We start from the raw sequence: 14,881 nt of genomic DNA, 5'->3' as shown, positions 1-14,881 counted from the left end.
CTACACTTTTGAGACGTTCTTGTCGCTAAAATACGGTCAAAGGCACTGCAAGCCTGTGAACAGTGTTTTGCACACGAAAACAACAGTTTAAAGATCTGCAAAACGGATTGACTGCGTAGGACCAATCTGTATGTGTAAAAAACAAACTGTTGCAAATGTCTAAATGACTTGTTGTGTATGTAGGACACAAAGTTGCCGAAATAATCCGATATGTACAGCTCCGTCTTTCTTTTATCTGCGCTTACACTTTTGGCACGATTCTCTCACTCACTGAGTTTTGCAAGCTTGAGGGGGAGGGCGGGGCCACCACCTTTTTTGTAGCCAATCAAATGAGACTGTCGCGGACTCCATTTACTCTTATCTGATTGGTTCAATAAACACATCACACGCCAGAACATTTATCTTCATTCAGACAAGACAAAGAAAGGTTTTAAAGAAATGAAGTGGCCATTACTGATGTATGTCACAGAATAAACCATATGTCAACCAAATCTTGAGCTTGTTAACCACACACCTCAGGAGAGTAGCAGTCCAAAACACAACCACTAAGTGTGTTAATGGTGATGTGCAAGTATTTTGGAGCTACTGTTCTAAAGCTGGCTTTGTTAAAGTTCCCTGTTACAATAGACGCTTCATCACGATATGCGGTTTCCTGCTCGCTTATCTTCCCATACAGTTCCTTGAGTGTCTGATCTGTGTTGACTTGAGTGGAAACATAAACAGCTGTGATTATGACCACTGGAAATTCCCTCAGTAGTCAGAATGGATAGGAGATAAGAGATGTGCGCCACAGAGTTTTTTTTTTGTGAAAACTTCGTCCCACAATGATTTTGCACAGAAGGCCCCTTATTCAAGTGGGAATAAAATATTCCATGGAGCGATGTATAAAATAAATGAGCGGGAGAAGTCTCAAATTACGGTTGGTCGTCACAATCATGGATGACAACATGCAGGATCAACACTGTTCATGTATCGCAGGGTACCTGGAACCAGTGTTACAAGTACCACAGGCACATAATTTTTCCATTTTTGGAGCATAAACACAATCAAACCGATGCAAGCTTGGATCTCCCAGTGTTTCTCGATGGCGCTGAAACCTGAAGATGCTCCGCTCCCAATGCAACTGATACACCACTGTATGGAGATAAAATAATGCCATAAAGATTTGCATGTGAAGAGTACGTGTTGTGCAAGTGTACATAAGACTGTAAGCATAAATTAAATTTGCATGCGCAAGAGAAACTTTGTAAAAGTATAAATCGCGTTTTAAGCGTAAGAAAAAAAAGATTTGCAGCCTTTTACTGTTACTCGTAAGTATAATTCATGTAACAACAGTTCACGAAAACAACAGTTTAAAGATCTGCAAAACGGATTGACTACACATGTTGACAAAAGCTTAATGGTGGTGACTTTGAAGTCATGTGACCACGGTGTAGTTAGTTTGTTGCCTATGTTTAGCTTTTTACTTCAGGGTGATTGTATTTTAAGGCTACAAAATTCATAAATTCGATATGCATGGATGTTTAAAGTGAAATTTGCTTTACAGCATGACATACAGTATATTCGTTTAGGTCTTGGTGTGAAAGGACATTTTGCCTTTTTTTTTTCAACTTTTAAGGCCTCAGTATATTTCAAGCAAAATCAAAGAACAAACAGTATAATTTTGAACTTAAACCCCCCAAAACAAAGTTTGTTTTGGGATTTTGAAACAGCTTGCCAAAGCAAACCTTCCAGAAGAGTTTGTCTGCGGGTAAAAACATGAACACCCTGGAGAGCCACTTTACAGTAGCATTCCCATGTTGCTATTATCAGATGCTTTTTATAAAAAATGCTTGCTGTTTTCTTCATTTTTGTTGTTTATTTTGTCGAACGAAAATGAACTTTGTTTCGAGTATATCGGGGACCTTTAGTATGAAAGGGTAAATTGAATAAATTGGTTGAGAAAATGATTCAGGTTAAAATGGCAGAACATAATGCGTCTTTGCATGCTGTAATATAACTTGGGCCTATCAAACGTGTGAAAAGCGAGAGCAAACGGAACAGTGTGATACAAACCAAAATTATTTGAAAACTGATATTTTGAGAACTACACTCACAACTGAAAGTAGAACATTAGCGATAAAGTTCAAAACTTGTATGATAATAAAGCGTTATTTTTTTTTTATTTATTTATTTTTTTTTTTGACACAGTTGTTACTGAGGACACCATCAGAGCTGAAATCAAATGGTTCCAAGTCCTGACATGATGGTAATGATTCTAAAGGTTGCAAGGCACACGAAACAAGAAATGGAGATTGTGGATATTATGAATTCATATTTTGAGCAGTGTGGTGATATCCTTAAACACATATTGATTTTGTTCACTCACTGTGATGATGTACAAGGTCAAACTATTGAGGAATTTGTCAAAGAGAGTCCAAAACTTCAGCAGCTTGTTGAAAAATTTGGAGGTTGCGTTAATGTTATTGACAACAAACACTGGAAAAAACGCTGGTGTGAATACAAAAGCTGACCATCGAGAAAAATTTGAAGGGAAGTGAACTGGCAATGAGCTGCTTCAGATAGCGGAGGAACAAATTCAAAAAGAGATTGAAAATATAGAAGACAATTTGCATGAAGAAGAAAAAAATCTGTTTGTCAAACTTTAGGTCCGAATCCAGTTTTTTCAACATGGAGTAACCCATTGGGTGAAATGACCAAGGTTATAATTACTAACATTATAACCTTGGTCATTTCACCCAGTGGGTTACTCCATGTTTAAAAAAACTGGACTAACATTATAACCTTGTTCATAATGTCTTGGTCAAAAGCATCAGTGGGTCCAAACAAAATTACTTGGTCTGTTGGTCTGTTCTGTTACGATCTCATACTATACAGCCCTATACTCCCCCTACTGGACGCATCAGGAACAACAGGGGCGTAAAACTGCCTGGCGTATATCCGCCTGCTGCCCATTCGAAACGTCATGTGTTGAGCAAAGAGCCAATGTTGGTCATGTGGTACAAGGCTTAGCTCGCAGAAGACTCCCAGTTCACAAGTTGTAATCTTTTTACAGGTTGGAATCTCGTAATTACAGGAATACCGATAAGGCGTGAATGCACTTTTATTCAAACGATGGGCAGCGGAACGAGCAAATGAAGCTTTGGAGGACGTGCATACAGTCAACACATCGTTTGCTCAAATCGCCTTTTTCCTTTCTTTTTCTTCACACAAAACGAAAAGGGGAATTCTGAACATGAGGAAAGATTTTATTAGGTGGACATGGTGAGTTTAAATCCAGCAATATTTGCCAGCTGTTTTACGAAAAAGTTGTAGATGTAACGAGTACCGACAAAGAGCAGGAGAGTGCGGGGACGAAAGTAACAAAGCTAATTTCTCAAGGCCCGGACTATTTGCTTTCCAAGCTATGATAGCACATTCAGCACACAACCCTTGACTGAGCTGAGAAATATCACGTGATTTCACATAATCAATTTACATGTTATTTAGTGCTGTAATACATCCTGAAGTTTGATTTTTTTTTTTTTTTTTTTTTTTAGAGTTTGTCAGTATATAAGTAAATCGGATTTAAATGTCAAGAGTTCCTGTCGGGACGAAAGTACAAGTACCTACAGTGACAACAAGTGTTTGTTTTGTCCCGCAGCATGTGACTTTCTGTATCTTGCATCATTTATTAAAACGTTTATTATAATATTATTATAATATGTTTGTGTTGTATTATACCAAAAGAATATGCCAAAAGTGAGGGTCAGAAAGACAGAGAGAGGTCTGATTCAGCTACATGTTCATGAGAGGGCCTATCTGTCAGGAATATCAGTCTCAGAGCTGTTGCTACACTGTATTTACTTTAGTCATATATTAAGGTTTTAGCTATACCTTAGCTTTTCCACCTCCACCTATGAATTTGCAGTGTTTTCCAGATATTTTTATGCACATTTTGAATTTATGCATACAAACAACTGGATGGAAACATGAATAGGCCTACTGTTACATTATGTTGAGAATTTATATTATGCTTATTTAATTCATACATTTTCATATTATTCATTCTGTTAAAAAGTGTTTTATAAAAATAAGTTAAATAAATAAATAATTTAAACAATTCAAGTTTGTACACATTTGATGGAACTTACATTTAAAAGGAAAATGTAATAATTTTTTGCAAAGATTAAGGACAAAACATGTTTGCAGTTAGATATTAACAAGGCCATAGTCATGGATATTTAATAAAAACAAGAGTAACACAAAAAAACCTACCTTGTATTGTTGTTATTTTTGACCCACCTGTGTGTTACTTTCGTCCCAACCAACGGGGTCGAAAGTAACAATGTGCAACTTATGTTCAAACTGAAATTATATTGAAGTCTTTCTACATTTTTACAAAATACCATCTGGTATTAGACCACGCTTCTGAGCCACAGCAAAAATTTATCTCTGTCTACATACAACTAGCTTTTTAAATTATGTTTTTATGAAAAATGGTACTTTAGTCCCCGCTGTCCCCTATCAGTATGAGTTTTTAAAGTTTTAAAGTATCAGTTTTCAGCATATCAGACATAAGTTAAAGAGTGAATGTGTGAATATCGTGAATGTTAGCCTAAGACTGTTTAGGTGGACTTAGTAGTAGGCTGTTGGTTTTAGCTGGTCTCCCAGTCTGGCTAGGCTGGTGAATGAATAGTATATGTTTCCATGATGTGCAAGCTTTTACTTTCACAGAACTGAAGAGGAGCAGCATGACAATCTACAAAAGAATCTTATCTGGAAATCTCTGGAGGTAATATTTTTTAATTTTTATATAGGCTAACTCGTGTACACTTTTACATGTTTTACATATATTTTCAGAGGATGAACATTTATATTCTAGCAAAAGGAAAATAAACCAGTGGTAGTTCAGTACATACTACACATGGTTATGAGCACTAGATGGCCACATTGTACATTGAATTGAAAACAGTTGAGAGGAAAAGCTTCTAGACAAAAGCCTCGAGAGAAACCAGATGTCCAGTTCTCCTCTGATTTTATTAATAGTTTTCAAATAATCTGATGCCCAGGGCTCCCAAATATGATGATTGTGTTGCAAGTGACATTTCCTATACACAATACATATTTAGTTTAGAAGATACACAGATTAAAGTTTAAGCCTATTTTCACTCTTGAATCAAACCAAAACATTGATCAGTGCAAGGATACACAGACTAAATCAAATATTGCGACACAAACCTGGAACGTCAACTAACATCAAATCTCATACTTCTCACACAGTGCATTTGAGGATTGTGTCACCATATTAAATATCGTCTGTATACAGGTGCATCACAATAAAATAGAATGTCGTGGAAAAGTTTATTTATTTCAGTAATTCAACTCAAATTGTGAAACTTGTGTATTAAATAAATTCAATGCACACAGACTGAAGTAGTTTAAGTTTTTGGTTGAGGTGGCTCACATTTAACAAAAAACCACCAATTCACAAATCTCAACAAATTAGAATACTTCATAAGACCAATAAAAAAAACATTTTTAGTGAATTGTTGGTCTTCTGGAAAGTATGTTCATTTGCTGTGTATGTACTCAATACTTGGTAGGGGCTCCTTTTGCTTTAATTACTGCCTCAATTTGGCATGGCATGGAGGTGATCAGTCTGTGGCACTGCTGAGGTGGTATGAAAGCCCAGGTTTCTTTGACAGTGGCCTTCAGCTCATCTGCATTTTTTTTTGTTCTCCTGTTTCTCATTTTCCTCTTGACAATACCCCCTAGATTTTCTATGGGGTTCAGGTCTGGTGAATTTGCTGGCCTTACATCTTCCTTGTAAATATATACATTTTTCTATTTTATTACAACATTTTCAAAGGTAAATCAATAAATGTTACAATTTTAACAATATTTCATGTGTGATTTATGAGATTTGTTGTATTTTGAATCCATTTTTTTCTTTGTAAAAAGCAAAAAGTTGATCATAGTGATTTCAAACTTAAGAATTCATCTTAGTTGATAATTCATTATACTTTATTTTTGAAAAAACATCCCATGTTTCGGTCATGACAGCACTTTTTTTTTTACAGTAGTGGCAGTAACGTTTTGGTAGTGACCAAATTTCAACCCACATTCTAAAACACTACTAAAACAAAAAAAAAATAAAAAAATAAAAAAAAAAAAAAAAAAAATACATAACTGTACTAAAATTTTGTTTATTTTCCCCAAATAAAGGATTATGTGTTCCATTTTGTCACTGGTGAAACAATGTTGACATGTTTTGGTTGTGACTGTTTTGGTAGTGACAATTTTACGGAATAACACCCCAAAAAACAAGGATGCCACTAATGAAACTTCACCAAATGTTTTAGTTTCGGTAGTGACAATTTTAGATACTTTTGAGCCTACCTCAAATATGCTAATTAGCACATGGTTAGCTAGCACAGTGGTGTACATATAAAAACGAAATGCTATAGAAAAACTCCCAAACAAGTGTGTTTAACTATAGGAAAATGGTGTTCGGTAGTGACGTTCCTCATCTCAGCATCATGCAGGTTGTATAATTGTACCACTAACCAAAAAAACAAACAAACAAAGAAAACAAACAAACATGGCATTTCAATTAGTGGATGCATTTATTGCAGTAATTCATGTGGTTATTTATGTTATTTCTGTGACACTAGAGCTTCAGTAGCGGAATATAGAGACTTTTTATTTAATAATAGAGAATAATCTGATATGATGACAATCATTTTTAATCTCATGACATCCTGTATTTTTCTAAATTGTTAATCTCAGAGGCTAAAATTTTCACTCAGTCTAAGAGAAATTAATCATTCATTTCTGTTTACACAGGTGGTGTTTTTTTACTCTGCTGCCTGTGTTTCTAATGGCAGATGAAGGTGAGTTCTAAAATGAACAATTATTTGTAAAGCAATGACTTGCCTTTCTTGCCTGCTAAACTAAGTTTGTTTCTTGTATCATATCTTCTCTCTGTTTTCAGTGTCTTTGCAGGAGACTGTTGTAGGTTTTATTGGAGGCTCTGCTGTTTTACCTTGTTCTTCTAAAGAACCTCCACTTACAATTCAAGGCATTGATGTGCGCTGGAGACACAGCGGCCAGAGTGTGTATGACATTATTAATGTTAATGGCTCTGTGGAAGAACAGAAACACGAGTACAATAATAGAGCAGAAACCTTCCCTGAGGAGTATAAGACTGGAAACTTTTCCCTTAAACTCAACAACCTGCAACACACTGATGCAGGAAAATACCTGTGCTACATCATATCAGAAGAGTCAGAAGACTGGATTGTTGAACTTCTGATTAAAGGTGTGTAAAACCACATGTGTAAAACCACTGTATTCTAATGTATACGAAAGGATGCACTCATGCTTTCTTGTGTTTTTTCTCCAACTTTTATAATTCTTTCATCTTCCAGAGCGTCCAGAAAGACAACTACCCAACGAAGGAACAAAACCAAGACCACTCACTAAAAAATGTTGGGTTAAAAATAACCCAACTAGTAACCCAACTATGGGTTGGTATAGCACCTTCCCATCTATGGGTTATTTTAACCCAATGAATTGGGTTAAAATCCATTGGGTTAAAAGAAACCCAACAGTTGAGTTAATTATTTAGATTCATTTATATCAGTTTTTATTTATTTATTTATTTATTTTAATAAACATACACTATAACACTACTTTGTTTTCAAATAAATATTTTGTTTATTTAAATATGCAAATAATTTTTTTACAAATATATTTTTAAATGTACTGCAAATGTTTACAAAATAAGTGTACAAGAATGTGAAAATATAATACATTCAAAACACACAAATATGCACATACAACTGACATATTTTCAAGATGTACACTGAATTCAAAACCAACAAATGTGACTTTGGTCCACAAAACCAGTCATAAGGGTCAAGTTTTTTGTATTTAAATGTAAACATCATCTGAAAGCTCAATAAATAAGCTTTCTATTAATATGTGGTTTGATAGGATAGAACAACTATTTGAAAATCTGGAATCTGAGGGTGCAAAAAAATCTAAATATTGAGAAAATTGCCTTTAAAGTTGTCCAAATGAAGTTATTAGCAATACATATTACTAATAAGAAATTCAGTTTCGATATACTTATGGTAGGAGATTTACAAAATATCTTCATGGAACATGATCTTTACTTAATATTCTAATGATTTTTGGCATGAAAGAAAATTTGATAATTTTAACCCATACAATGCAATTTTGGTATTTCTGCAAATGTACCCATGATACTTATGACTGGTTTTGTTGTCCAGGGTCATAAATGTGTATCAATTCATATTTATTTATATCAACACATACACAAATGTGCACAAATAAAACAAACATAACATACAAACCTTTATCAATAAAACAAAAATAAAAAATCATAAACACAAGTAATAGTAATAATAATAATAATAATAATAAAACAAAGTAAATCTGCTGGCTGCTGGACTTACTGATAATCAGCAACATAAAACGTTTTTACTGATCAATAAATACAAAGTTTCTAAGGAAGAGGTAATGTGTTGAAAGAACTCCTGGAACATTAAAGACTGTGTGCTGCAAATGGGTGCAGAGGGCTTTGGGTAGTTGATGTCATACATGTAGAAATGTTTGAAACACAGATCCACTGCTTGTAGTAAGGTCTTCTGTTCCACTGCTTCACCGTTGAAAATGCTAAAAACTTGGGAGGAGTTCTTGGAATTAGTGCAGCAATGCTGGTGTCATCCGGCAGCATAAAACTTCCTTCATTGACTCCTTCCTCTGTGATAAGATGAAGCAGAAGAAGAAACATTTTACAGATAAACTAGAAACATTTTTTCATAATTGTTGGAAAACGTACACTACTAATCAGAAATTTTTGAACAGTAAGATTTTTAATGTTTTTTAAAGAATTCTTTCTACTCACTAAGCCTGCATTTATTTGATCCAAAATACAGTAAAAGCAGTAATATTGTGAATATTTTTACTATTTTAAATAACTGCTTTCTATTTTAAAAGCTTTGAAAAGACTGGACAATTAAATTTAAAAATATATTCAAATAGAAAGCAGTTATTTTAAATGCTGTATTTTGGATCAAATAAATGTAGGCTTAGAGAAAAGGGAATTCTTTAAAAACATTAAAAATCTTGCTGTCCAAAAACGTTTGACCGGTAATTATGGATCACTAATATAAATAGTTTACTTACCTTGAAATATTTCAGTTAATTAGCATGTGGATGTTTAATGTATGAGATTCCACTGTTGTAGTTTTCCCTTCACTGAAGAACCCAATGTCTAAAAATAAGTATAAACACTTTTAGTACATATTTAGAAAACATACAAATCTGTCATAGCTTTATAAGAGAAATGGCTGTAAGTAGAGGCGATTCTAATATATGCATAACAATATTCAATGTAAATAAACCATAAAAACACATTTAGTGTTATTACAATTAGTGCTCGCTTTCCAAACAACTGACGCTTGCCCTGTTTTGAGCAGCAGGTGTCGCCGTTGTGTCACGAACGATTGGAAGCAGTGAATCATTTTGCGAAGCGATTCGTTTAATTGATTCGAAACTTTGCAAAGCTTCGTTTCTCCCATCACGTCTTTCTTTTGGGAAAATCTGATTATTTTTAGACTTTTCTAAACAGAGAATTCGCCGAATTTGAGCGCATCTCTCTGAGCTGCCGCTGAGCGAATCTTACATACTGGACCGAAGTTGAATGATCCGTGCGGAGCGGTTCAAATGAACACCAACGTCTCATTTAGCATTAGCCATTTCCCATATAAAGTTAAATGTGATAATCATTAGTGCGACCAAACAAACTGTAGTCAGAAACCGTACGTCTAGAACCCTTCATCAGCTGTAAAATAATACTAAACCTGTAGACAGTGATTTCAGTAACATAAGTAGTCCTATATACATTTCACCATACATTATTAACTTTAGGTTACTGTAATACATCTCTAAACAATTTTACAACTTTCTGCTAATTTTTATTTACTTTATTACTGCTAGTGACCTAACTGGGACAGCTAAGTTAAGGTTAACGTTAAGTTATTCATTTACAGTCGAGCTCATTCTCCGCAGTAACGCTACAAAACACCCACTAAAGGAAACTACAACTTCGTTAAAAAAAACAAACATACAACAACAAAAGTTCAATTTTGAAGTGCATTTCACGTTCTTCTTATAAGTATAATGTTATAAGAGTTATCAAAACCCTGTCACTCACCTCACACTGATGCAGCAGCAGCAGCTTCTTCTGTGGTCAGTCACTGTTGTCCGTTAAAATTTGAACTGTCGCCGCGGGAACAAATTAAACCCAACGCTGGGTTATTATTAAAAACAACCCAACGATGTTTAAAAAAATAACCCAACGTTTTAGAAAATAACCCAACATAGTGACCCAATATGTGTAACCCATCTATTGGGTTAAAAAAATAACCCATCTATTTTTACTGTGCAGAGATGCTTGTAATGATCATTTCCATTCTGTGTATTGGCATTATATTTTCTTAGGCTTTCTTAGTAGTACTTTGACAGAACTATGCCAGAGGGTCTTTATGAGTTTTTTTTGTTGTTGTTGTTGTTGTTTGTTTGTTTTTGTTTTTCATCGCTCACTTCCCACTTCCTACGACTCAGGATCAGCTGGACAGGTTCCTAGGAATGTCTGTATGGCATCTGTAGATATTACTTTGTTGTTGTCCACACCCTCATTAATCTACACAGCTGATTTAAACCTTCTGTGCAGTCGTGCAAATACTAGCATGCACTGAAAATGTGAAAGCTCTTTCTATAGAGGACCTATTGTGATGGAAGTAGACATCAGTGATGAGTTCTAGTGCTTGTGTTACAGAGAACTATTTTACAATTTTACTATTACAAAATTGTAATTCAAGTATTCAAAAGACTGTGAAATTGTTGTAATGTAAACCAACCCCAGACTTAATGTGATTCACTGTAACAAAGTTCAACTTGTATATTTTGTTACAGTTGCTATGACCCATTTCTCGATACTTAGGTCCCTTTTTTAAAATTCTCCGCACAGTTTTCCTAATAATCAATTTCAGCTTGGCACAAAAGCTAATTTCACATTCAAAATGCACTGAAACAATCAAAGCTCTTCATACTTCATGTCTCACATCAAGCCATTCTTCCATAACATTGACAAAGATTGTCACCTCAATGATCATGTCAAAATGATCTAAAAACAGTAACAACTGGTAGCATAATGCACCATTTTCTTTTGTAAAATGTCTTGCTGTCAAATAGCTGTTGTATTCAGTTTTGATTTATGTTAGGTTTTGAACTTGGCCTGTATGTTATTGTGTCTGGGATTTGAAAGCTGTAGACCCTGAATGCTTTTTTGTGCCAAAGCAATGATAAATAATGCACAGTTTATCTCACATAGACTGCTGTTGCACAGTTTTGAAAAGTTCAACATTCCAGTTAGGGGTTTAGGAAGATCATTCCACCAGCATGGAACAGTTAATGTAAATGTTCTGGAAAGTGATTTTGTGCCTCTCTGTGATTTCTTGCTTAGAGACCTCAGGTTTCAGGAGGGGATGTGGGCTCTTAAGAGTGAGTGGAGGGTGTGTAGCCCATGGCTCTTCTATAGATAAGCGTCAATGTCTTGAACTTGAAATGAGCTGCAACCAGTGGTGTTAAGAGTATTAACCTTTAAATTTACCTGTATTAAGCCATTTGTAATTAACTTACAGTTAATCAGTTTTTACAGTAGACATTTTCCATAGAAAAACAACAAAAGATAAATGCATTGCTGTTGGGATCATGAGTCTCAGGCTGAATCTTGATTTCTGGCCTTAATACTCAGGAACCAACACAGGCATTGTTCAGTATTTTTCTCAGTATTATTACATACAGCCTCTACTTGACTGCTGTTTTCATGGCGTTATTCATTTTATAACTTTTCTATACAGTTTTATATTTCCTATTTTTAGCAGAATGGGCGTGAACTTTTCAGGCACACCTAGAAGTAGCGCTCATGTTAGCTATGTGGAAATATTTATGCACTACCTAGTTTATGCACTACTAACAGAACATGTTTAAACTTACTGAAGACAGTCTCTTTATTTGGGTCTCAATCACTGTGGAGTGTATACACTTTTGTTATGTGTAGCTCTTTGATAAAGAGTGACAGCTGTGGGCTTTAACAGCCATTAAATGTTACTTAAAATTTAAATACTGTTGTTGAATTAAATCTATGAAAAACTTGCAAATAAAAAAAAAAAATCATCATAAATAAAGGTACAAAATGACATCTGTATATATGTGGATTGTATTGTGTGTTTGTGTGTATAAATGCATGCATTAACAATATGATGCCTTTGGGGTATGTTATGATAGTGCCTTAATGGTTATTACAATTTTCATATCTAAACCAAACTATAACGCATGTATTTAGTTACTTACAGTGTTGGGGAAAGTTACTTTTAACAGTAATCTATTCTGTTACTCCCTAAAAGCTGTTTGTGTTACTTTTTATGAAAATTATTAATGTGTTACGTTACATTTGTATTACTTTTTAAATCTGGGCTGGGCTTTTAGTTCTGTTTTTGGCAAATGCAAAAGCACTTTCACACAAAAGTGATAGGAAAAAGCCTCAGGCTTAAGGAAATGTAAATTCACATCTGTACAGTAGAGGGCGCAGCTCAAACAAATGTTTCAGCTCTGCTGCCATTATGGTTTCCATCTTATAGGCGTCTATTTGACATCTGATAGGAAACGTCCTGTAGACATATTGCAGATGAGCAAACACTCAGATACACACACTTGCAGATATAAATGCAGAAGTCATAGACATCTCCGAGATGTACCTGTGCTATCAGGGGCCGGGATTTCTAAATAGCCCAAAATGTCCTGGATTCAGCTTTTGCTTTCTACAGTCGCCATTCACTGTGTGCGTTTTTGTATTAAAGCCCTATGCGGGACTGTTTTCTTGATCCTGTTCCCGCTGAATTTCAGGCAATTACCGCCTGCTCACGCAATTATTCTAATGTTGAATATAATTTTCGCGCATCAGGGAGCCGCTTTCGTATGCAGAGTAGTAAAATCTATTGAATGAGAGGCTATTCACGTCCACTATAAATTTCGCGAGCACACGCACACTGTATAAAGAGATGGTAAGTTTTGTGAAGGATGGAAACTGGTAGAAAGCCTTTTAGCTGTGTTTATGATCAGTTTGCACAATGGTGACTGTAAAATACACATTTTATATATGGAAATGAAATATTTTGAGTTTTGTTATGGGATATGTTCATTACTTTGGGAGCTTTTTAACCCCACTCAACCCAACTCCACAAAGACCCTCCACACATCCGGCCCCCATTGTACTCTTTTTTGCGAACTAAAATATGGCCCCATAACAGGAATGAATAATGTTCTGTCCCTGTTGTTTCCCGCCCTTATCTTCCTCTTACTATTTAGCACAATGTCTTGCTTTACCATTGATTTCAATTTTGCTCTAAAATGGAAAGCTCATCTTTGGAGTTGAAGAGGTCTGTCTTATAGATAATGTGGCCTCTTAGTGTCTCCAAGTGGTCTTTTTTGGTATTGCACCTTGACTTTTTACTTATTAGTATAAAATTTTGTACCATTATAAATGCATAAATGTAAACAATACACTGTATTTGTAAACTATATGTAAAACAATGAACTCCAGTCATTTACTATAATATAGTATTATTTGGAAATGAATACAACTCATATGAATCACACTTGCACATAATGTATCACTGTAAGTGTTGAGTCTTCAGGTTGTTCAAGGCTCATAAGAAGCTGCTGTAGGTCTGTATCTTCAGGTCGTTGTGGGTGTTTCTTACTTTCATCACCAAAAACCTTTAACAGGCCTAAGAATACATGAATTAAGGATATTAAAAACAACTTAATGTACTTATGGGAAAAGAGCATTATGATATGTTTACAAAGTGTATATCATGTTTTACATATGGAGTCATGCTACATTTAACTGTAACTCACCTATTATCCCAATAACTAGAACAACACTGATCAGACCAAACACCAGTGTAACAGTCTGAATGGGAACAAAATCTAAATTACAAAAGAAAATGAACCATTGTTAAATGAAGTGACAAAAAAAAAAAAAACAATCGGCAAATAAGACATAAATCATAAGATAAATCATAAAATATTTCTTTACAGAAAGTAAGTGGCTTAAATATATATACAAAATTAATACCCGATTAATACCTGTTTATATATTGAGTTCTTATGAAGTGAAACGGTCATACTGTACAGGAAACTGAACATTTAAAACATTATCACCTGGGGTTTCAAAATTATGTAAATGGTATAGTCACCTGTTCTTTAGAAATCTCTAATAAAACCTACATTTCACATTACAGCTGTTCTGTTTAGAGCAAAACAGACATCAGACTGCAAGGTTCAAGTTGACAGTTGGACAAAATGGACTCACAAACTGCACATGCAAACCAACCACACACATCTCATTGAGCCCAACAACTTTCCACTGCATGTCATAGGCTCCACCCAACAGGAAGCCAACTATTTAGGGTTTTGTGAAAAATGGATGCTCTGGAATATTCTGCAATATTCATTCAGAATTTTAATTAACATGAACTAACAGTAAACAATGTATTAGTTTCACAGCATTTATTAATGCTCCCAATTGCAGCTGGCATCAAATTCAAGACACTGATGCTTGCATATAGAACAACTACAGGCTCGGCGCCCGCCTACCTCCACTCACTGCTACCAATCTACACTCCCTCCAGAACTCTGAGATCCACCAGTGAGCGACGCCTCATTGTGCCATCACAAAGAGGCACAAAATCACTTCTCTTACACCTTTCCTGGCTGGTGGAATGATCTTCCCACCGCTATC

General features: G+C 35.0%; 1 protein-coding gene across 1 annotated transcript; it reads left to right on the top strand.

Annotated features, from left to right (window-relative positions):
• Positions 1-2,974: 2,974 nt before the first annotated feature.
• On the top strand, positions 2,975-11,004 carry LOC127154128 (V-set domain-containing T-cell activation inhibitor 1-like). Its single transcript, XM_051095542.1, has 6 exons — positions 2,975-3,264; positions 4,717-4,774; positions 6,829-6,875; positions 6,977-7,303; positions 7,413-7,459; positions 10,462-11,004. Exons 2-6 carry the CDS (start codon positions 4,734-4,736, stop codon positions 10,513-10,515), a joined length of 516 nt encoding a protein of 171 aa, XP_050951499.1. The 5' UTR covers positions 2,975-3,264; positions 4,717-4,733; the 3' UTR covers positions 10,516-11,004.
• Positions 11,005-14,881: the final 3,877 nt, after the last annotated feature.

Source organism: Labeo rohita, chromosome 22 (assembly GCF_022985175.1).
Source record: "Labeo rohita strain BAU-BD-2019 chromosome 22, IGBB_LRoh.1.0, whole genome shotgun sequence".
Taxonomy (NCBI): Eukaryota; Metazoa; Chordata; class Actinopteri; order Cypriniformes; family Cyprinidae; genus Labeo; species Labeo rohita.
This window is presented reverse-complemented; position numbering and strand designations above follow the sequence as displayed.